Source organism: Drosophila arizonae, chromosome 5 (genome assembly GCF_054131065.1).
Source record: "Drosophila arizonae isolate 15081-1271.41 chromosome 5, UAZ_ARI_1.0, whole genome shotgun sequence".
Classification (NCBI taxonomy): domain Eukaryota; kingdom Metazoa; phylum Arthropoda; class Insecta; order Diptera; family Drosophilidae; genus Drosophila; species Drosophila arizonae.
In genome coordinates this window covers 15,733,785-15,759,426 of record NC_142925.1, presented here as the reverse complement: position 1 = coordinate 15,759,426, position 25,642 = coordinate 15,733,785, and the positions used below count along the sequence as shown (strand labels likewise).

General features: G+C 34.8%; 1 protein-coding gene and 2 non-coding genes across 5 annotated transcripts; all 3 read left to right on the top strand.

The window, feature by feature from the left end:
• Window positions 1-1,277: 1,277 nt before the first annotated feature.
• On the top strand, window positions 1,278-21,709 carry Acsl (Acyl-CoA synthetase long-chain). Of its 3 annotated transcripts, none has more exons than XM_018012466.2 (9): window positions 1,278-1,613; window positions 15,850-15,988; window positions 17,981-18,419; window positions 18,483-18,689; window positions 18,760-19,234; window positions 19,302-19,474; window positions 19,538-19,801; window positions 19,867-20,142; window positions 20,215-21,709. In XM_018012466.2, exons 2-9 carry the CDS (start codon window positions 15,854-15,856, stop codon window positions 20,367-20,369), a joined length of 2,124 nt encoding a protein of 707 aa, XP_017867955.1. In that variant the 5' UTR covers window positions 1,278-1,613; window positions 15,850-15,853; the 3' UTR covers window positions 20,370-21,709. The 3 variants fall into 3 exon arrangements, with proteins under 3 accessions (XP_017867955.1, XP_017867954.1, XP_089328223.1); XM_018012465.2 differs by lacking the exon at window positions 1,278-1,613 and adding an exon at window positions 12,113-12,524 and having other exon boundaries at window positions 15,853-15,988; XM_089472097.1 differs by lacking the exon at window positions 1,278-1,613 and adding an exon at window positions 15,560-15,745 and having other exon boundaries at window positions 15,853-15,988.
• Window positions 21,710-21,867: 158 nt separating this feature from the next.
• TRNAL-CAG (transfer RNA leucine (anticodon CAG)) lies at window positions 21,868-21,950 on the top strand. The gene has a single exon. It is a non-coding gene; the product is annotated as a tRNA-Leu (tRNA).
• A 3,267-nt stretch (window positions 21,951-25,217) lies between these two features.
• On the top strand, window positions 25,218-25,290 carry TRNAK-UUU (transfer RNA lysine (anticodon UUU)). The gene has a single exon. It is a non-coding gene; the product is annotated as a tRNA-Lys (tRNA).
• The last annotated feature ends 352 nt before the right edge of the window (window positions 25,291-25,642 follow it).

The window sequence follows — 25,642 nt, the reverse complement described above, 5'->3', positions numbered from 1 at the left end:
ATGCACTAACTTAACGAAGCCTATCGATCTCTGTAAAGCTCTCTCACTAACTGGAAGCGTAAGCCAGTAAGAAATCAAGTTAAAATTGTAATAATAAAGCTAATTGTAATATAAATATAAATGACACGTATAATATAACCAGTAGTAAATTTTTAGTCATGTTTATATTAAAATAGAATCTTACAACAGTCACGCAAGCAGAGAGCATACAACTTTATGTTGCTTGCAATGGCGCTTTCTTTGCATTTGACAGTAAAACTCTCTTTTCTGTTCTTGTACTTACGTTTCTTTCTCTTTCCTTCTACAGCTCTACGCTCGTTGCACTGTTTTATTTCCGCTTGTTTTATTACAACTAATCTCTAGTTTGGTATTTTTAAGAGCGTCTTTAATTTTCTACCTTTGCTGGACATAAAAATCAAAATGTTGTTAAAATTCTCTGTGGCTTTCACAACGTTACCCATGAAACAAATGTATAATTTATTTATTTTCGTAAAATCAAAATTCGGTCTTCCATTTTCAACGGTAAATTGCGCGCTCTTTTGGTGCTAAAAATAAATAGTGGCCTACTTTAGAGCTGGTAAAGTTGCGGTCGCTCATAATAAGGGGTTTGTGTCTCTACTATAGGTGGCCACGCTGATGGTGGTAGGCTTTGATGATTCGTTAAGTCAAAAAGCTGGTTAAGCTATTTCGCAACTGCGTGGCAACGCCAAAAACACGTGATATGCACTCTGTCATTGCAAAGTCAATAATGACGAAGGTAAGTCCAAAAAAATACAAAAGCAATAACATAACTATGGAAATATCGTATAAAATTACCGATGCTTTTTATGGTGCCTAAATATCGATATATGCCACTTCATATTATTTGATTATTTTCAGCTTAATTTTAAGTTTAGGTTTCATGTAAATTTTTAGTGTTCGGTTATTTCGGTAAAGGCGTGTATTGTGAGCTTTAAATGCTGCAGCATAATGACAATTTATATATCGATAGCGTAAGAATTTCAAAAATATATGTACACTTTGATCTATCGATATTTTAATACGATATCAACATCAACAAGAAAAAGATATAAAAAAAAAACAATTGGAAGCGCGCCGCGTGTGAGTAACAGTAAAAACCGCTGCATCTCTTAATTCGAATATTGATGATAGTACATAATATTTCTAAAATATTCAACCAGGGAATAAATCAAGTGCAACTGCATGCGCTGCAGAAGCAAGCAAAAATAAAGCAATTGAACCGCAAAAGTGAGAGAGTAACTGCAAATAGTTTCGCCTGTGTGCGTGAGTGAGTGAGTGGTCCGAATCAGACGGTGAAAATAATCGTGGCAAAAGCAAAAGCGACGGCGACATTTTATACACGTATCAGAAGCAAACTCAACGTGTTTTGAGAACGTTGTACTGAACGCGTTGTGGCTGTCGCATACATATATATATGTACAAATATCTTCATACGCATACATACAAACCATTAGAAGTTTGAGTGATCATTTACGTACATACATACAAACATATACATACTTATGAATGTAGATGCGGGCGCGAAATTAAGACGCATACTAAATATTTAAAACGCAATTGAAAGCACAACGTCGTTAACTTTAAAGATTTGTGTAAGTAAGAAATTGTTGTTCGCCTTTCGTCCGGTTGCCAACGAGTTGATTGCTTATGTGTGTGCCTGTGTGTGTATGATTTGTGTGTGTGTGTGTGTGTGAACATGCCATCAAATTGGCAAAAGCGCAGCTACAAAGAAAAAATGTGCATAAGTGTGTAATTTGGTGAAAGTTTCATTTCAAAGAACAGTCAGCCCAATGAACGTTCAGCCACTCTAATTCTGATGGAATTGCGCTTGACAGTGTGGTTAAATCTGTGTGTGTTTTGTTTGTAGTTAAAATGTTGAATTTGTTTTTTAATTGTTTACTAATTTTCCATGCTTAATATTAAATTTATTATTGGTGTTTATTACATGTGCGCGCTCAACGCTCTCTCGCTGCCTCTCTCTCTCTCTCGCTCTCGGTCATTAAATCGTATGTCAATGCAAATAACGGCATTTCAAATACAACGACGCAAATGCACTGGAAATTGTAACAATATTTAACAAATACAGCAGGTAATATATATATCAATTTAAGTGATACTCTTATAAATTATACTATTTCTTAATGTATATAATTACTAGATTGTGTAGTTAGAAACTCTTGCATGTCTATCGCTCAGCTGACGCAGGTCACAAGCACATACATACACTAACACAAATGCACAGAGATAGGCGTGCATTTGTTCTCCTCTCTCACTTACAACCGTTTGTTTTCCCTTTGCCGGCGTGGCGGCTCAAATATCACGCCACCTGATCCAATGGTCCGTGTCAAAAATACAAATGCAGTTTGTCTTATACTACGTTTCTTCAGCTTCTACTTATACCTCTCGCGTGCTTTATAAGTTGAAATTTTGAACAATTTGTAGTCGTGGTATAAACATTGCGCGCGTTGACCTAGTTTTCAATTTGCAGGAGAGCAATTGCAGTGAGCGCCACGCAATATTTGCATTATGCAATGTTGTCAATGGCAACGAGAATAAATTAAACAAACCATTTGTTTATTTGCTTTTTGATTTGTTGTGTTAAAGGTTTATTTATTTTTTTTTAATAGAGGCAATTTTGTCGACTATCTGATTATATATTTAACAATTTTATAAATAATGTACAATAATAATACTTAGTTTTATTAATGTGCTTCATCATTTCTCATTTTGGTCTCTCTCTCTCTCTTTCGGCTGTTGGGCTACTTCCCCTCTTAGCACGTGCATCAAGTGCTTTCTTGTAAAAATACGCGCACGCTCTCTTCCAGGGTCGTCATTCTCTCTCGCTCTGGCGCTCGCTCATGAGCTCCGGCTGACTCAGTCGCTCTGCTTTTACACCCACTCGACTGTGTCTGCTTGCTTTATAATATACCAACTGAAAATCATGCGAGCTCTGTGCTGTTTCTGGACTTTGAGGGTCACGAGGCGGGAGTCTGCTTGGGGGTCATCTGTTCGTGTGTATGTGTGTGAATGTGTGTCTGTGTATCTGTGTGTGTATTGCGATGTGTCATCTGTTTATGTTGTTGTCATCAACAGCAGCAGGCAAAGGCTCTGGCTGCCCAGCTGAGCCGACCGCTGATGGCCAGTGAAATTGTTGATGCAAGCTAGCGACGGCGAACTGATTTCTCGGGTGCGGCTTTATGTTATGGCCCGGAAGCAAATGCCCTTTGCAGTGTCTTATCAAACGCGGCAGCTGAGCAACAGTCACGTTTATTAATTGTGGTTTTCAATTTTTACCGTTTGTCGATTGACTATAAATGTGAGTTGTAAATGAAGTTTTCGCGATAGAATGAGAAACCCAAAGGAAAACATTTTAAATATAAATAATAAATGAAGTAAAAAAAACTAAGTTTTAAATAAAATTTCAAAAGTACCATTCATTTGAGATTTACAAGAGGAATAGTTGCATTTATTTGACAGTTTACTTTAATTTAATTTATTTATATTTTATGTTTGTTCAATATTTCTTTTTCATTATCTACCCGCATCTTTCAATATATTTTATAGCTGCTTTCAATAAGCTAATACAAACGTATTTACTTACACACGCACATGCATACATGTAACATATGCACACCTTTGCTTACACACACACACATACAAACATGTAGCATAGGCATGTATGTATGTATATATTTTTTGCCGGCCGCAGCTTTCATTCATGGCCAAACCCAATTGCTAACAGCAGCAACAGCGCAGCAGCAGTAGCAGCCGCCTGTCCATAGGGGCCAAGGAGCAGTACTCAACGTTGTAAACAATGTGCTCTTTGACCTTTTGGCCCCGCGCCTTGGCTAACGTCAGCGAGCGTATGTGCTCTCTTCGCCTTCACACCGCGCTCTTGTACAGTTGACGCCGACGTCACACGCGAGATGCATTGTATTGCTATGTTATTCGCCCTGTTCGCCCCGTTTCGCCCTGCTCGGCCTATCCGTTGCTCTCTTCGCCGCGCTTTGGATGTGCTTTGTTGCTGCGCAACATTTCCCCTGAAACTCATACGATTTTCAGCTGGTATATCCAAAGGCCAAAGAAGACTACAGAAAAGCAAAAACGTGCCACGGCATGTTGCCACACCAGCACCACCAACCCTCGACCGATTTTCCTGCACCCAGTTGTGAATATGTCTGGCGCTTTTCCTTTTCCGCTGTTGCAGTTGAGACCATGCCAGAAAGTCACGCGATGCTTGGGTTATATACTTCTTTTATATGTATATACATATATCTATATGTGTATGTGTATGTATTATAGTAATGCTGCTCGGTTTATGCCTTTGCCCTTTTTTGCAAAGGCCTAAATAATATATAAAGTGATAAAACCATTCCGTAAAGCCATTTAACTTTTTCAAAATGATTTATAAAGTAATTTAGATAATATCTGTATAATATATGAGTGAGTTTATTTTTAGGAAAAATTATCAACAGTATTGGAACTCTACACTCATATGTATGATACGAGGCTATCAACGGTATCAGAACTTTGTATGATTATTTTCCGATACTATTGAGAATTTCATATTATGTGTTGATGTTAATATTTTCATATATGTCTTTAAGATCTAATAATCTTTTAATTAATGTAACTTCATATCTCAAAATATTTACTATGTATAAATGTATAAATATTTACTATATCAATGAGATGATTGAAAGAACTTTATATCCTAAACTCTTTTAAGATATCAATTCAACTTTATCATACAATTTTCTTTGAAGTTACATCATGTTCACGTCTGTTTTTACCATCTATCAATATGTCTTTCCTGCAGCTGTCAGAACTTTTTGATGACCAAGGCCTTGAGGTCTATATAGTTGCATCATCATCAAGAGCGGATATACATACATATATCAACTATGTACATGTGTCCATAGTGCTTTGCGCCCATTCAAAGCTTTATGACGCGCCTCACTTATCATATAACTGTATTTGATAATCTTACGTTGATTGTAAGAACCAAAAACAATTCTAAAGCCCACCTTGCGCTTGTTCTTTCGACTTTGTTCAGGTTATTGTTCTCGGGGTGACCGTGTTTATGATTATATATTTGACTTAAGTAGAAAAGTGTTGCAATTACATTGAGTTTTATAGGTGTAGATAGGCAAAAGTGTTATCATGAGATGGATATGATATGCATTTAAGGTTTTATAAGTGCTGAACTTGTTGATAGGAATGAAAATTGTTTAGCGGACTAATTTTACATATAATTTATCAAAATTCATATCAATCTATTTTGCCCATGCATATTTTACATATAATTAATTAATATTGGGAATCTACCTTTAATTTTAGTTTAATGACGAAACTAAGCTATATAAAATTGAAAATTATAGTCAGATATTATATTTTGGCATATTGGTATTAAAATGAAATATTAATGTATATTTATTTATTAGACAGTAATCATTGGGTTTTAAAGACTTTCAGTATTAGAAGAAAGGCAAATCGAGTGATTATAACACTCAAGCAGACAAATTTGGCATAGGAAGTATATTTTTCTCTTAAATTCGACCCTGATGATTTCCTTGAAACTGTAGATGTAATCTATTTTAGGTCTCATTTACATTCATGTGTGGAATATATGTATGTACATACTATATACGCAGTAATTGCGATAATTATGATTACTGTTTACATATGTACATACACATAAACATATAAGTATGTAAGTTCATCTCTCTCTTTCTCTCTGTCTCTTCCTCTTCCTTTGTGGGTGGCGTTCTAAGTTTGGCATGCGGCACTAAACACGTTTGCTTCTATAGCAAGAAACACACTCACAAACACACATACACCTGCACACCTACACTGGTTGCAAACAATGTTTGCTTTAGTCACGAAGTTGAAATTTATGCGAAAAGATTTTCTAACCGGTTTTATCAACGACGGGGAGCATTGAATTGCCCGTATTATTTTGTTTCTTTCTGTGGTTGAAATATCATTAAACCGGCCTTTTGCGACGTGTGCTCAGTCGTCAGTAATCATGATCATGGTCAAAGAGTTTTTATCTTGTGGAAAATTTTCACTTTGCATCGCACGTGCTGTTCTGGGAAAGCTGTAGTGACGATGGTCACTCTAAAGATAACTACACGCATGCTTGTCTAGGTCACTCGACTGCATGTATGCATGTGTGTGAGCAGAGAGTGGACACCACATCAACGTCAACGTCAACGTCAGTGCCATACATTACTTTCCCACTCACACTTACACAAGATCGGGAACAGTTGCCTTGTGGGCGCAGGCGAAATGAGCGAGTGCAAAAGAGCGAAAATCCGTTTGTCTGGCAACTTATCTGTTTATGATAGTGTGCGTGAGCGTGAGTGCGAGTGCGAGTGCCAGTGTTTTGTATGCGCATTTGCTGCTCTGCCGCTCTCGCTGCTCTTTCGTTTCTCGCTCTTTAGTTTTTATGGTCACTTGACTGCAGTTGCCTGTAATCAAATACATTTAATAGTCTCCCACACAGTCTTCAGCTAGTTTGTTTTGCATGCTTTGTTGCTCTTTCTCTGTCTCTGCTTCTTTCTTTTATTTAATGAAATATCCAGAGCGTCATGCGAATTTGAGTTGTTGCTGTTTGTTTCATTGGAATCTTCTTACCGAGCATTTTTTCTCATTTTATGCGCGCTCAACAAGCTGCAAAACACACACAAAAGCGCCAACAAAATACAAAATAAAAGAAAAAAAAAAAAAAACTAAAAATTATTTTTATTTTGGACTTTGACACAGTCATACGATGATTTTGTTACCCCATTTGAGTAAATGAGAAATGTGTGTGCGTCCGAGGGAGAGCGTGAGATAAAGGAGATATAGAGACAATAGCAGAAGAATTATTGCTCTCTCTCTCTCTCTCGCTCACACGCTCAATCGACAAGTATGTATTTTGATCATAGGTCAGTCGAAAATAACGCCATGAGCTCTTATAATTTGCAATGCAACTACTTATACATGCATATGAATGCATGTATGTATGTACTTATGTATGTGTGTGTTTGTTTGTTTGTGTATACATGAGGGGAAGCATTGACAGGCGCCCTCTCCCGCCTTGCACACGTCAATGTCAAGGCAACTTGCGTGTCATCGATACATGTTGATGATTAACGCACATACCGTTATGCGCCAATTTGATTTGGAGCACCTTGTAGCATTGTTTATGGTCGCTCGAATGTCGAGAGTTCAAGTGGCTGTAGAGCAACGCGAGCCAATTAGTTTGTTGGCTGAACAAGGTGTAAATGAAAATTAATTCAGTTTTCAATGTCACATTTCGTAATGAGTAAATTTTATATTTAATGTTGGAGAACTTCAATTAAAAAAAATAAAATTAAAACAAAAATTTCTTTACTTAAGCGGTCTTTAAAAATGTTAATTTAATTAAACCAAAAAAATATATTTGAGCAGGTTTAAAAAAACTGTGCACTGATGTCTGCACCAAATCGGTGTGACTATTGTATATTTAATTAGTAAACAATGTATTTAAGCACACTCACCAATTAGCTGCAAGCAAAATGAGAAAAACCTATTCTTTTATCTTACAAAGGATTGCATTTCATTTGACTATCAGCAGCTCCAGTCAAATGGAGTCAATCGACGTCATTTCTTTTGCCCAGTTCATTCATTCATTCAGTGGCCGTTTCCAATGGCAACTTCATATGGCTTCGAATAGTTCACATAATCGTGGATCTAAATATTTATGTTCTACTATTACAATTACTCGATTACCTCTACCTGGGACTTTGCACCTCAATTGGACTTTGTGCTGCCGTGCCAATTACCTTGCCCGATTGCCGTTTAAAGAACTTTCCGACCCTCTCTCTATCACTAATGCTATATATTTTGCGTTGTTTTTCCGTTTTTTAGCCGATGTCAGTGAAATTGAAATTGAAATGAAAACGCCGTCAATATGCACAAATGCACTTTCAAGTTCGAGGTTGTTCATCCAGTTGTTGTTGTTGTTGTTGTTGTTTTTGTTTTTAGTTGATTTAGTCGCTGTTGTCAGTGTTGTTTTTCTCTCAGTTTCATTTCCAGTTAGTCGAGCGTGACGTTCAGCCCGTCTTTTGGCTCAATGATTTCCACAAATTGTATTTTATTTTAACTATTTTATTTATTGTTGTTGCAGTGCCATATGTGCTGAAAACTGTAAAAAAAAGTGGGAAACGCGCATCGACTAAAATACATAAAATTAATATATATGCATATATAAGTCGACAAGGAGCTGACGCTTAGTTTGACTTAAAATTCATTAAAAAACAATGTTTATATTTAAATACATTTGTAATACAGCGATAGGAAAATGTATTTTACATATATTTATATGTATACATATTTATGTAATATACATATTTATGTATACATATAAATATATGTAAAATACATTTTCCTATCGCTGTATTACAAATATACACAAGAGTAAGAAGTCGCTCGCAAACTTAAATATCAGACTTTATTTTTCATATATTTAGTTTGAAACTAGTTTATTTTATTCGACGTTTTCTTAACTTAAAATAAAATATATTTACTTCTATAGTATTACGAAATCCTACATCTCTAGAATCATCTAAAGGTTCACTTTAAAAATAGAAACAACTTAAAATTTGTAGAATAATAAAACCTTTGATTTATGTCCAGTTAATTTGAAATACTTTTAAAAATAGACAAATGGGTGGACAGACAGGCATACTATAAAGCATAGAGTCGTCATATGGAATTGTAATATAAAATGATATCATGAGCTATGAATTCAAATACCCGGCAAAGTTATTATATATACATCGATGTGAATACGTATATATATTCATGTTTACAACTGTTGCATATGCACTGTGTATAATTGCAATTGTTTTTGAATCAAAACAATTAAATAGTTTTAGTCAAGCAATTGAATGTAAATTGAAACCTGAACTTTGTAATGAAAAGCAAGAGAATTGAAATTTGTGGCATTTGATAGAGAACGTAAATGGGAATGATAAGCTAATGATCATTAATGGCGAAACGTATGAATATTAACTGACGTTAAACGACAATTAAATGCTTTCTTTAGCATAATGACAATTGACATTAGACCTGATGGTGATGATGATTATGATGTGAGAGCTTGAAGAGAAAGCATAAACAAAATTTTTAACTAGATCGAATTGACTAAATCAGTTTTTGCTCCGTTTATTCACTTGTTTCATCATTTTGGATATGGGGTCCAGGTTCGAGATAGTCGTTGTTGTTGTTGTTGTTGTTCTGGTACTCTAATAACATGTTGGACGCTAATCAAGTGATACGTGTGTCTCATTTCCTGATTGTCTTAATTCAGATTAGTGTATATACATGTGTGTGTGCGTGTGTGTGACTTTGTGTGTTTGCATTGCTGTTTAGCGAGATGATCGTGGTGGCCGTCGTCGTCGTCGTCTAAAAAAAAAAACAAGTGAGAATTTAGCAATCGGTACAATTGACTGCATAATACTTGTTCGCAGTTCAAAAAACTTGAAATTTTTGCATGAGACTATATAGTATATAGAGCTATTTCTATAGCAGGTCAACAATAATTCGCGATTGCGAAGCTTTTTTGATCGTAGCTTTGACGCAATGAGAGATAAAGAATTTTTTTTGTTTTTAGTTCTGCTACGATCTGTAGAGTAGTATATAAGTAATAGGAGACTAATCTGTAGAAAGGTATTCTATTATTTTCTCTTTTAGTTAGATATATTCTTTGATATTTTCTTCTCTCTATAAAACTGAGAGATCTAGTTTAAAATGATCTACTCTACAATACGATCTGAGCATACTTGTATAACTTTTATAAACTTACCTCCATGTGGCACCAATATGCCCTTTTGCATTATGTAAACGTGCAGCGGAAACCTTTGGTTCTTATGGTTCCACTCAGTTGCTGTCTGTTTGCAAATTTAACTTTGATCAGGGTCACGATCGTCGTCGTCGTCGTCGTCGTCGCTCATAAGTTTCGTTCAAAGTTCACAGCTCGCACTCAGCTACAATTGTGAGTGCTTATAAAATTATCTATGGAACAAGCTACTTCCCTTCTCCCTCTCCCTCTCTCTCTCGCTCAGTCACTCACTCACTCTCTCTTTCTGTTTGAATACAATTTTCATGCATTAGCATTAACAATCTGATTATTGCAATTGACTGCAATTGATTATTGTGTTTAGGCTTGTCACAAGGGATCATTTACAATTTAGGCTGTTCAAATACTTAGCTAATTAAATTGTCATTTGCAAATTAATTAATTATACTTATTTTGTAATTTTATTAATATTTGTTTAAAGCTAGTTTTTAAAGATAAATATGAAACTATGTACTTATGAAATATTTCAAAATTAAACTTTTTACACTTTGATTAGGCAAATCAATAGGATGTGATATGTAAGGAATATATAAAGACAACATATACAACAGATCTTAAAGATATATAATTATAAAATATATTAATAAAAATAATTAAAAACTCCAAAATAATTAATTATCATATTTTACATTTTTACCCAATATTATTTGTTGTTTACTTAAAAAATTGTAAATATTTATATTTTTACTGAAACCCAATTGTAAAATATTTAAGTAGAACTTTGGGTTGCACGTAAATAATCAGTTATTTCTGAAATTTATTTTATATACAGAACACGTTTTCAAAAATGTTTCTCTTGTTATGGTTATTATTGTTTTTGTTTTGTTTGTTTGTGTCTTTCTGTTTGTGTCTTTCTTTGATGTGCTCAACAGAGTTCAACGATCGCTTTTGTACACATTGCCTCAGTCAATATGAAAAATTGCGAGAAGTGCTAAGTCTGACATTCCAATCAATTTATGATATTGTGGCAAGAGCTGAAAATATGAAAATTGAAATGTATATACATACTTATATAGAGCTTTTATATAATTTACTTGCTTGCTTTTTCGTATTAAGTAGAGCATTTGGATTGACAGAGCTCTTTGGGCAGTTAGATGACAAAGAAATTCTTTGAAAATAACTCAGTGATAATAAAAAAAAAAAAAAAAGAATTTTTCGGGAATATATTTTTTCCTTGACTGCCGAACTGTTCCCATTTATTTGAATTAGGCGTGTTTTATGCTAATTAATGTTTGTGTTCTAATTTTATCGTTTCACAACTCTGAACTTTGCTCAGCTACGGAACTATTTTGGGCTGTGTTTGGTGTTTGTTTGGGGCAGTCGAATCAATTTATTACCAAATTATACAATGGCAACCATCTGTGGACTATTGACCATGCTGAAAATGGTTAATAACGCGTTCATTGTTGTCCTAGTCTTATGAGCATAAATAAAAGCTGTTGGCGTGTTTTCTGTAAAGAGAAAGAACACATTCCGTCCATTTATCGGACATCGGGCATCGGGCATGACCTATGCCAATATTCCGGCTAGACAAACTATCAACAAAATGTGAATTTTACACGCATCAAATGATTTGCCTTCTCTTTCTCTCGCTCGTTTCTTACACAATGCGTATTTCGATTGTCTAAATTTAATTTCTTTGCTGTCTATATCTATATATAAATACATATATGTATATATATGTATATAAACTCATACACTCACGCATTTTACGTTTATTTAAATGAGCATATTTGTATCTGTATCTTTTGCTATATAAATGTATCTGTATCTGTACTGTAGTCTTTCTCTCATTCTTTGCTTCTTTCTTTGCGCCTATTATCACATTTTGGCTAAAGACCAAGTCTCTGCAAGCCAAAATCGTTTCTCTGTTTGAATCATATTTAAATTTTTATTTAATGAAAGCAAAAAAGAAACAAAATAACATAAATTTTTCTTGTTGTTTATGTTAACGCATTTCTCGCTTATCTTTGGCATCAATTTTGAAATGTTTTATTACTGAATGGAATTATTTAAATTTTAAGATTTGTTTCTCGTTTGGTGAAGGATTTTTTTTACTTTAACATTTGCTTTTACAATCTACAATTTATATGTTTTATTTATCTATATCTGTTGCCTATTCATTGTCCCAACTGATTCATTACATAAATCATTACATTTCTTCTCTCTCTCTCTCTTTCTTTCTCTCTTTCTCATTTGTAGGTAAATGCAATTTCGTCGATTACAACTGCCGAACTGTGACATCATCGACTAAATGTTGCATTTGTTTGTCCCCAACTCTTTGTTTGTTCGTTATAGCTAACTACGTAGAGCATCCGCATACGCATCACGCATCCCGAGCATTGCCATCAAGAACGCAACTGTACCGCTTGGATTGGCCGCACAAGGACATATTCAATTGAGAAACTGACATCAAAAAATTTGCTCACCCAACCCGCTCATCGCTAACTGCGTTTTAGTTAGTGTGCCTGTGTGTGTGTGTGTGTCAGTTGGTGTGGGTGTGGGTGTCCGTGTCGGTGTGTGTGTGTGCGTACCTCTCTATATCGCTCCGTCTCTCAACCGCTTGGCTTGCCACAGTAAAGCTTGGCAACATGTTCATCGAAGATGATGCGCAGTAAGTACCGTTTCATTCAAACTTTATCTAATTATCTATCACTATTTATGTTATCTGTGCTTTGGGCAGGAGTTGTAAAGAAATGTCGATAAATTTATGTGAGATAGGTTTTACATTTAAGTTATGTTTCTTTGTGCTTTTTTAAATTTTAGTTTATATACCTGCACTTTAAGGGTACTTGAACTTTATTCAAGCTTGTGATAAATAATGCTTGATATATATTTTTATTATTTATATATAAATATGTCATTGGCAGTGGGTTCAGATCGTTTAAATATTTTAGATAAATTATCCTAATATCATTAATACCATGAATACCATTTGCACAAATCAATTAAAATGATTCCAATTTTTTAGCACAGATTACGTTTTTTTTTTTTTTTCAAATAATTAAATATAATTACAATATGCAATCGGAGAATTTCGATTTGAAACAGATAAAAATATGGACATAAATCGCTTATTGCAAATATAATAAAAAAATAGAAATTATAAGTATGAATGAATCAAGATAAAATTGAAACGATATATGAGAAGCTTTTTAGTTTATAGACTTAATATCATTAATCTCTAATTAATACTCCAAGTTGTGTTCACAATCAGAAGATAAAACCAATTGTCACAGAGCTATCTATCGCCTAGAATCCCATACAGCATGTTAATGAGTTTACAGATTTCATCTAATTTTGATTGAATTGTCTACTATCTAAGCTGCTATAAATGATAATTGAATATAAATGATAATTAATATACTCGACCCAAGTGAACTGGAAATGAATATGATGCAATTCTTTAATTGATTGATGCTCACGCAATGACACAGAGCAGCTATAATTACTTATATTAATCCATGCGTAAATCTGATCTGTTGCCATCCAACATATGTAGATGCGCCTCTTCTTCCTTCCTTTCTGCCTTGCAATGTCGTAATCGAGTCAAACGCTCAAGTTCAGGGACGTGACGTCGCTACGTTTTGCTTATCAAGTGGAACGAACGCTCGTTATCAACAGGTTTCTGAATATAAATACACTGATTGCGCGTACTATAAAATTGCGAGCATTCGATTAATTTTCAATTTGAGGAAATACCATCTGATACCTGATATCTTGGCAAGCTTGAATATATATCTATATTGCTGATATCTATAACTTGATTTCTATCAATTATAACTGATTTTTCATAGAATTGTGTATATTAATAATAGTTTAGGTAGCTAAAAATATACAATATAATAATAATCGTAAAAAAAATCACGCTACTGAGACTGTAAACTTAAATTATTCGCTTACCGTATTGATAACGTACTAGAACCTCAGTGCAAAGGTTGATAATTGAGTTCACATGCAGCTGCTGATTAGCATGTTATTTTCACACACACATACGAATACATGCCTAAGTCCCGTATCTACACTATATATACTATATATATATGGGCCGCTGATTGCCTACAGGTGCACTAAAGATAGTGGCTTAAACTTAAAAAAAAAAAAAAATGTTTAACTAACCTTGAGATTGTTGAGAATTCAGCTGTTAGGCAAACGAATTGGTGATCAAATAAATAAATATTTAGTATTTTATTCTTTTGGGAATATAAAGCATCATAAACTGGCAAACTTTCTAAATTTGTTATGCTATAAAAAATTTATATATAGAATTAATTAAATACAAAATTTAAATATAACAAATCATTATGCCCTGATTCCCATTCATATAATTTAATCAACAAAACAAAATGTTAATAACAAATTATATATAATTAAAAATAATTTATAATATATACTTTATAATGGCTCAATTATTATTCAATTATTTACAAATAATTTAAATTTAAATAATTATTAAAAATAATTTATAATATACATTTTATAATGACTCAATTATTATTCGATTATTTCAAATTTGCTTTTGACAAGGTTCGACTACTTCAATTCAACTTATTGCGAGTCTTAACTTAATTAAAGCTGAAATCATTTCTCTAGCAATTTTAATAATATTATGCATATAAATATCATTAAGATTGCGAAGCAAGAGAGCTGTACTCAATGTTCATACATGCTAAATCCCTTCTAGACCTACGCCAACAGCCCAGCAGTAAATTACTGTGATAAATTAAAGATTTCTACTTTTTAGCTGATTCATTTTGGTTCTATTTATAGCTTAATTTGATTAGGGAAAACCAAAAATAGCTGTAAATAGAACAACAAAAATAGCCGAAGAGCGATGTAATCTGTGGCTGCTGCAAATAAATTTAATCTGAAATTTTAGAGTAATAATTGGGGTAACATAATTTAATCATAAATCACTTTAGGCTTAAAGGTTTTTAATGGGCCTTAATCTAAAACTGGACTGACAAATGATTATGACTGAGTATTTATTGCAGCCCTAAAGAAACTAAACAGAAACTTTTACTAGGGCAAGAAACGCTTAACAATTGTGCAAGTGATTTTAGGTGAAGGAAAGTCGAAATTAGTCTAAGAGAATAGATTGAAGAAATCAATTTTTGTATTTGATAAGATATTAAAGAGACGAACAGAGAGAGATGTGGGTAGAGGCGGAGTTAGAGAGAACAATAGAGATTAGGAGAGTGTTAGAGCTTAGAGAACGGTCGAGGTATAGCAACTGATAGAGGTAGAGATAGAGGCAGGTATAGAGATAGAGTTAGAGAGAGAACTATTAACAGAGTGAGAACAGCTTGTCCAGTCAGTGGAGTTAAAAATATTGATCTTAGTCTAGTTGTACTAGTATCGACTAGGTATACTATAATATATATTTTGATAAGAGATTTTGGGAGAGAGCCATAAAGAGAGGCGCTAACGTAGAAAAGTGAGAGTGAGATTAGACTTCGGCGTATCGTCTTATTAAAGTTTTAATATAGTAATATTTTGATAATAGACTTAAGAGAGTGAAAGAAGTAGGAGCTACGATCTGATTCCACCTCTACTTAAGCCCTACAATGCTCTGCTCTAAGGGCTGTGCTGAGACGCTACGCTCACGTCAACTTTGTTAACGAGAGCTTTGCCTCTTATCAGCGTCTTATCGCTGAAGTAGCAACAACAGCAACAGCAACAGCAACAATTGAGTGAGCGATTGGCAACCCTTTTTTCAGTATTGGGGCCGGAGAGATTTGCCAACTGGAATCAGTTAGCTTTCAACTGGCGACGGCAGTAGAACTAACCAAGTGATTTACTCTAGCTAGATTCGTTATATAGGCACATATATATGTAAATAAATATACATATTTGAATCTAGCTCCACATATAGTTGTATATTTATAAATATATATAACTAATTGACATTTGGTTCTCTTTTTGCTTTGTTGTTCCCCCAGAATGGATAGCTTCTGGGTGCAGAGCGCACTGGGCGCCATCAAGGCGCTGGCGTTCGTCTATGATATAATAACGCTGCCGGTCTATTTGGTAATGCAGGCGCCATGGAAACGTCGACAGGACTCGCGGCGTGTCAAGGTAAGTCGAGTGTGAATATGAATGTGAATATGAATACGAATACGAATACTTGGACTCCAATCCAGTCCAAAGCTGACAGTCGAAAGGTTTATTTCATACAGTGGCAACAAAACCAGCTTAAGTATTTTTTTTAGTATGTGTTTTTATTACTATTTGTTTCAGCTTTAAGTTTCTCCATCGCATGCTACCTCTACCAATTAGTTTTAAGTATGACTGTATGTGTGCAACTTAGATGTAGAAGTCTTTTAGCTCTATTATTTAACAAATTGCACAGCCTCTCTCGGTGTTTCAATTAGTTTATTCGTCATGCAAAACTCATTTTAGCTTTAGCTTTTCATATTGCTTTGCTTTAGCTTTAGATCCAAATTGGTTTAGCTAATTGTAGAGTTTGTCAATATATAGTATATATATTGAATTAGTTTTAGTTTTTAGTAGCAGTAGTAGGGTTATAGTGAGTAGATTAAAATTTTTATATATAATATACATATTTATATTTAGAAAATATTGCTTATATTTATTTAAAAAATACTTTTTAATATTTTTTAAATATTTATTTAATATTTTTATTATAATATTGACAAAGAAAAAATTGAATAATAGATATTAGTTTTAGTAAGAAATTGAAAGAAATAGCTAATAATATAATAATAATATTGGGTTATTATTTTTTTAGCTTATAAACAAGGAAGCCTTTAGTTACAGAAGTATAGATTGAATCAGTTGAAGTCTGTTGTAGAATAATATTAAATATAGTCGTAGACAAAGTGCTCAATGTATTTTAATGTTTCCCAGATCTATACTTTAATATTAAAATACTGTTTATAGTTGTTGAAACTGTACAGCTTTCAACTTTTAGTCTCTTTTTATTATATTATAAAAGAATTTGAGCATTTATTCTACTAATCAACATTTGCAAAAGCTAAGATATTGTATTCTAGAATAACTTATCAATGTTGATTAGACTTTGGATGGAGTTTAACTGGTCGAAATGCGATTTCCTTACGACTATTTGACAGTTTTTATGTTGATAATGTTTGATAGATTGAGGTTACTGCTCTTGATAATGTTTAGATAGGCTTTAGTTGACTTGCTTAATAATCTTTCATATACACGTCTTTGCTATACAATCTAATATATAAGTTTTTGAAAGTCTTTAAGAATCTTTACTTGGTTAGTCATTTCATTAATTAATTCATGGCGCATGAGAACGAAATTCCTAATAATGTAACATATATTATATTATGATATATATTATATTATATTATGATTCATTGCATGCGAGTTTTCATGTGAACTAGGGACACAGTCACCTCCCCTGATAACTTCGTACGGCTAACTTTAACAGTTATCGACCTTTTGAACGCCGATAAGGCTAAATGGAAGTAAATGGATGCAGACTATAAATTGAATAGGCCTTTCGAAATGCAATCGTGCGAGGCTATACGTAATAAAATGCACTGTTGTTGTTATGCCATATAGCTAATTGGTATTTTTAACCCTCCTTCCAACTACTCGCAGGCCACGCTCATAAACAAGAAAACGTTGGTCGATGAGCCCTCCAAATACGCCGCGGATGACATTGAGGTTTTAATATCCTTATGTGTTTTTAATTAGATGAATGGGTTTTATTTTTCTTCTACTTGATATACAAAATTTTTGGTGTCTTTACGGTTCGAGTCCCCACATCCAACACAAGTCCACCTCCTCCAACGCACACACACACGTTTAATATATGGGTCGTTGAATGATATATTATATACTATCTTATGTATATCTATACTAATTTCACATGCAACTCAAATGGTTCTCAGTTTTGTTGTAATTGGTTACCTCAATACACAATACCCAATCCAATCCAATCAAATCCAACCCCTTTTTGTCACACACATGCTTGGTATTCCCATTGCCATTGTTCTTGAAGAAAACTTTTTAAACTAAACTAAACTTAACTTTTTGCATTGTTTCTTACACATTTCTGTTCGTCCGTTGCAGGCAAAGATTATCAAGAGCGATGAAACCGAGCTGACGTACCGCACCACGGAGCCGCCGCGCGAGGTCCATGTGAAGATGCTGCAGGAGAACATTGATACGCTCGAGAAGGTCTTCAACTATGTGGCCAAGACACACTCGACCAAACGCTGTCTGGGCACTCGTCAGATACTCAGCGAAGAGGACGAAACACAGCCCAACGGACGCGTCTTCAAGAAGTACAACATGGGCGACTACAAGTGGAAGAACTTCATCGAGGCGGAGCGTATGGCCGCGAGCTTCGGACGTGGACTTCGCGAACTGGGCCAGGCGCCACGGGAAAATATTGTCATCTTCGCTGAGACGCGCGCCGAGTGGTTGATAGCTGCCCATGGCTGCTTCAAGCAGGCCATGTCCATCGTTACCGTCTATGCAACGCTGGGCGATGACGGTGTGGCCCACTGTAAGTAGACGGAAGCTAACGGCAGTTGATTCGATAACTAATTTTATTGAATTTGTATGCTAGGCATAAGTGAAACTGAAGTTACAACTGTTATCACCTCGCACGATCTGTTGCCAAAGTTCAAGACCCTGCTGGACAAGTGCCCGAAGGTGAACACCATCATCTATATGGAGGATCAGTTGCATAAGACCGAAACAACCGGCTTCAAGGAAGGCGTTAAAATCCTGCCGTTCGCTCAAGTTGTGAAAATTGGCAACGATAGCAAATTTGGTAAGTCTGAGTGATGAATCAATGAATTAATGAATCAATTCATAAATTAATCTATTGCTTTTTTCTACAGAGAATGTGCCACCAAAGGCCGAGGACACTGCCATCATTATGTACACTTCCGGCTCGACGGGCACGCCGAAGGGTGTCCTGCTGTCGCATAAGAATTGCATTGCCACAATGAAGGGCTTCTGCGACATGGTTACCATTTATCCGGAAGACGTGTTGATTGGCTTCTTGCCGCTGGCGCACGTGTTCGAGCTGGTGGCTGAGAGTGTTTGCCTGATGACGGGCATCTCCATTGGCTATTCGACGCCGCTGACGCTTATCGATACCAGCAGCAAGATTAAGCGGGGCTGCAAGGGCGACGCATCGGTGTTGAAGCCCACATGCATGACGTCAGTGCCGCTGATACTCGATCGCATCTCCAAGGGCATCAACGACAAGGTCAACTCGGGCTCACCATTCAGGAAGGCGCTCTTCAAATTCCTCTACCAGTACAAAGTCAAATGGGTACAGCGCGGATATCGGACGCCGCTAATTGACAAGTATGCGATGCATTGTGAATGATTTTGTAATCAATTCTCTAACATCTGCACTCTGTTGCTTCGATAGGTTGGTCTTTGAGAAGGTGGCCAAGCTGATGGGCGGCAAGGTGCGCATTATTATGTCCGGCGGTGCGCCGCTTTCGGCCGACACGCACGAGCAGATCAAGACGTGCCTGTGCGTCGATCTAATACAAGGCTACGGACTGACAGAGACCACGTCCGGGGCCACAGTGATGGATGGTAAGTAAAGTAAGTCTATATAAAATTGGAGTTTGTATTAATGTTCTATACAAATGCTTGCAGCCCGAGACATGACCTATGGCCGCACTGGAGGACCGCTGACTGTGTGTGACATTCGGTTGGTCAACTGGGAGGAGGGCAATTACCGTGTTACCAACAAACCCTATCCACAGGGCGAAGTTGTGATTGGTGGCGATTGTGTGTCGCAAGGTTACTATAAACTGCCTGCAAAGACCAATGAGGACTTTTTCGAAGAGGATGGTCGCCGTTGGTTCAAAACCGGCGACATTGGCGAAGTGCACTCAGATGGCGTACTTAAGATTATTGGTGAGTGGCCATTAGATATGAATCACAATTGAGATCTTTGCTAATCTTGCTCTATTTGCCTGCAGATCGTAAGAAGGATTTGGTTAAGCTTCAGGCTGGTGAATATGTCTCCCTGGGTAAAGTTGAGTCAGAGTTGAAGACATGCGGCATTATCGAGAACATCTGTGTCTATGGCGATCCAACAAAACAATTTACCGTCGCGCTGGTCGTGCCGAATCAGAAACATCTGGAAGAATTGGCCGAACGGAATGGACTAAAAAACAAAACGTTCGAGGAGTTGTGCTCATCGCCAATCATGGAGAAGGCCATACTCAAGGAAATTAGCGAACATGCGCGGAAATGTAATTACAAAATGATGTTTGATTTAACTGGATCAATGTAACGAATTTTAAATTCCTTTTTTTCTTATGCAGGCAAATTGCAGAAATACGAGGTGCCCGCTGCCATTACGCTGTGCAAGGAAGTTTGGTCGCCAGATATGGGGTTAGTGACGGCTGCTTTTAAGCTGAAGCGCAAGGACATCCAGGACAAATATCAGCACGACATTAATCGCATGTACGCTTCATGAAAGTCAATGTATTGAGGATCAGGAGCAGCAGTGAAGCTAATTGTGTACTAAATATTATAACAATTGTTTTAGTATAGCTCAAAAGGAAACATGCGTTATTCAAAACCAAACTAGCTTAAGTACTAAAAGATCTAAAAACCAAATAGGCACACATCAACAGCTTCGCCTGTAAAGAGAACATTTGTATTAAGAAATTGGTTGATTTTATGTGCTATTATTCTTTGCTTTTCTATATTATAATATAAATAAAAAACTATGTATCGAGTTTTTAGACATATATATATATATATATATAAATATATATATATATGTAGCTTGGTTTGGTTACCATTGTTTTGTAACATGCTGTTGATGTTGATGATAATGATAATGCTAATGATAATGATTACGAATGAATGACAATGAAGAATGAAATAAGAGTGGATAAAAAGCGGTTACGATTGATGTACAGTTTTTGGTTTTTAGTACACTGTTGTGACAAGTGGAAAATTGCGTAAAAAAAGATTATTAATACATTTTTTTTATAAAAAAAAAAAACAAAATGAAAAAAACTAAGCTTAAGTGGTTGCCTAATAATTATGTACATATTTACATATACACACAATCGCGTATATATCAAAATCTAATCGTAGATTTGAGTATACACATAGAGCGTACTTCTTTAAATTTAGTTTAATAAATGGCAAATATTGAAGTAATGAATTGTAGCAAATATTAAAACACAAAACAACATTGTCTGAATTAAAATGCAAAGTGCGAACACAAATTACACAAGACAACAATGTATTTCTTTTTAATCTCTGCTGGGAACACCAACTACTGAGAACCCTCCATATGCACAGAAAGAAGGTAACACGAAATGATTGTAAATGTATGTATTTTTTCTAGGTATACTAAGTAGTAAGAGCAACAATTGCAATTGAAATTCATAATCAGCATAAGAAAGACTTAGTGCTAAAGTATAAATTCAAACTTGGATTAAGTGCAAATAAATTCGATTATATAAATGTTAGTCATTATTTTAGTTAACTAAAAAAAAAAAAAAAAAACAAAAACAATACTAAAATTACACCGAAACGTTGCGTTTCGAATACGATATATTCTAGTTTACGAAGGTAAAGCATATTTGAAATATCGGCATTAATTTCGTGTGCTAAGTATTTACATACTATTATTATGCATCATATTTTAGATAGCATATTTTATTTGCTAGTGTTATTAGAATGAGTTACATGCAAAACAAAACGAAAGTCGTACATTAAGCAAATTACATTATTGTATATTTGGGTGTATAAATTATGAGAATGATTAATAAACATATTTAAATCTATTAATACATATGTATATATTTTTGTATTTCTTCAATTCATCGAATGTGCATACATATTTCTATTCAATTTTAATTTATTCGGCATATACAATGTGAATATGTATGTATATTTGTGTCTTATATTAACTCTTTGTTTGTGAAGGCTGCTTGACTCGCGTTGTCGAAAATGTCAGGATGGCCGAGTGGTCTAAGGCGCTGCGTTCAGGTCGCAGTCTACTCTGTAGGCGTGGGTTCGAATCCCACTTCTGACAAGAATTTTTTAAAATTCGTTTTATATTTTTGATAGAAAAGTTGCTTTTAAATTCATATTGTACTAATTATTCCTGAGACAATACTTATTATAATATATATAATATATTTATATATATTATCTTTCTATAAAAACACAAATATATATATATATATAATAGAAATTAGTTTGCTGTTGATGCATATTTTTTTCTTGAACAAAAAACATATTGATATGTATCTATAATAATGTAGATATTAGGTTTTCTTAAGTGATTTCATTTCTCAAAAAAAAGAAGCTATATATTCAATATATTTATTGATCATTTCGAAGATCACATCACATAAGGTAGAGTGCTTTAGGGCTGACTGATGAATTACTTAATAGTGAAGTAAAATATTCTTCTGGCATCATTAATGGAATTCGCGGAGTTTCGATTGGTATACCAAAAATTATTGTAAGTATGTAGGTACATATATTATAATTCAGCTCTTCAATAATTTCTGTTAATATTGAAGTTACTTTAAGGCATATGATTTATAGTATTATGGGGGCTCGAATTTACCTATAAGTAGCGAAGAAGAGACAAGTAGACTCAGCTCTGTCAACTCGTTTAAAAATTTAAAATTATTAAATAAATAATTAATAACTTAGCTAGCTTCATTAAAATAGTAGTACAACTGAGCCTTAGGCATATAACAATTTGATAGGATCTATTCCAATTAAATACATACATATATTCAGGTATATGTATTTATACGTTTAATAACTTAACTCTATTTATATTTATATTTAATCTCGAATAGTGAATTACATTCACTTTTGCAGTCTATAAATCATTATACGATTTCAATGCAATGATTTAAGATTCTGTTCAGTCTGTCTCTTCCTCTTCCTCTCTCACTTACACATTACACATTTTCTCTCTCTCTCTCAAATAGCTCCCATTAATTTGCCGTGTGTAAATACTTTCGCATGGGGTCTCATTGGCTTTTGAGGCTTGTTCATGTTGCGATTCATGTTTGTTCATGTTGCAGTGGAATGACACAATTTACACGCTCGACTGCAGTCGCCATGTGCAGTATTTACTGTACAGAGGATTGCCTCTGCCCTTTGCTCTGCTCACCTCTGCCCTCTGCTCTGCTCTGCTGCGCTGCGCTGCTCTGCATTTTTATGGCATTTAAAATAGTTAATGTTTTGCTTGAGCTTGAGCACCCAGTCGGCCATTTATAATGCCGTCTGGCCGTGGCAGCAGCAGCAGCAGCTGAAAAAAAAAAAAACAAAGAGCGCTGCATACCTTTGGGCTCACCTGAAGTCACCTGAAGTGCGGCTAGTGCCAAGTAGGTCCACTAGCGTCCACTAATGCAACAAATAAATCATGAAAAATGTCTCTCAACTGGGCTACAGAGAAAAAGTCTAGGACGAGTCGAGAGTTTTCCTTAAATTCTTTTTATTTTCTGCTATTAGCCAAACACTGGTGGAAATGGATAAACGATGAAGCTTACACTGCGTTTAACAGAAGGGAAAAGTTGTTGTTGTCTGGTTAGAAAGTTGAAGATGTGAAGTTATATTACGACGTATACTAAGTCATGTTACTAATTCATTATTATTACTAATTATTATTCAGATAATAATAAGCTACCAAGGGGTTATTGTAAAACCTCGTGTGGCTTTAACAAATTAAAAAAAAAAAGAGAAAAAAAGTTTATTAATTATTACACTATATATTAATTTAAAAATATAACAAATGGTATGACTCGGGCTTACAAGATTTAACTCTGTAGGGATTACAACTCCATGGATTTTTACCAAGCAATCTGGTTATAGTTATAGATATTTATAAACTAAAGCTAAATATTTCATTAGCAGCTCTTTTGCTTTATGAGAAACCTCCTCAAAGGTCCTTTGCACGTCACAAAGCAATTTTCACACAACTTCTTCAACCTGCTTCAACCAGCTTCAACCTGCCGTAACCTTCTCTTCATATCAGTTAATTAGGGCAGTCGCGGCAGCAGAGTATCTGCAGCTTGGTTAATTAAATTTTGCTTTAACACCTGATATGTGCCAGGATAATTAGCTTAACAGCCGGCTGAGCATATTACGAGACGAGATACGAGCAGCTGGGGATGCTCTAAGCAAAAGCTGCACTACAAAAAAAAAAAAAAAAGAAACTATTTATCAGGCTAATGCGGCAGTCTGAGACACACACCCACACACACACATAAACATGTACATACGCACACACATGGACAGCTGAAATACGCCTGACTGCAATGACACTAATAAAATTAATAGACTATAAAAGTCACACACACACACGCACGCATACACACACACACACACACACCCAACGGCCTGGAGTCGAACATGCACTGAGAGTCTGAGAGTTTGAAATGAAATGTTAAGAATTTCCTGCTCATACGTAACGCTCAATGGATTTTGGATGACAGACACTCACTTAGGGGCTGGGCAGGAGTTGGCTAGAGCAGCTTCATGGCTAAAAACGTCAGCATTTGGGTCGTGCAAAATGGTGGCAATAAATGGGATTGGGTCAACAGACGCATTACGTTTTCTGTTTTCTGCTGTTACGGCACTGGGCATGGCTGGATAAGAATTTTATGATGTGTACAAATACGTTCGCATAACTCATCTGAATTGCAAGGCTGCTATTTTATTGTATCTGCTCTTCTTCTTTTTTGTGACAATAAATGATTCGATGAGCATCGTAAAAAGTGGAGAAAAATCGAGTAGCCGGGCCAGATTGACTAAGGCGGACTACAGACAGATAGAAATATAGGCCTGATGTGGATGCTTAGGTGGCGCAGGTTGAAGACGAAAAAAGATTGGTTTTAGCAGTGTTTGTTTATAATTGAATGCCAAACTCATGATTTGAGATTTGAGCTCTATTCATATGGGACAGTTTCTATATGGACTACTTCTAGGCAGCCTTGAGAAATACGTCTAAAATTTCTCATATATTATTTGTTATTTGTTGTAATTTTAATTGATCTTAATTACGTTTCTTTTCTCTGATTCACATACTCTCTCTAGCTTATATAACTTATGTGTTTTCATATATTTCATATATATATTTATAAGAAACTTAGCTTTCATAAAAATTTAATTTAATTTAAATTTGGGAAAAAAAAAACGACCTAAAATTATTTGTATATAATAAAAATCAAATACAGAATATAGATAAGTGTATAAATATTGTTTAGTATATTGCATAATTCCACTAAAAATCGGCGATCATGATGGATGACACGCTCAGGCTAATTAATCATGTGCCCGGATAGCTCAGTCGGTAGAGCATTGGACTTTTAATCCAAGGGTCCAGGGTTCAAGTCCCTGTTCGGGCGATATTACAATTTATTTTAAATTATTGCATATACATGCTTTTAAAATTAATTTGATCATAAATTTATAAATATATATTTATTATATTGAAAACATATTTTTAAAAGGCGTAGAATATTTAAAAAAAATTATTGCCTAAGCTGAAACTTTAAATTAAGCCTAGGTTAAATTAAGCCTGCTAGTTAAATTTTTACTAAATAAATTTACTAAATGAGCTATTTTAATAATTACCAATCATTAATTATTAAAAAATATATTATATATTTTCTATTCCTTCATTTAAGTGATTTGACTGCTAATTGCAGCTTAGCTTAGCTTAGATTTTAAATAAAATTCATTTAATAGCAATAATCA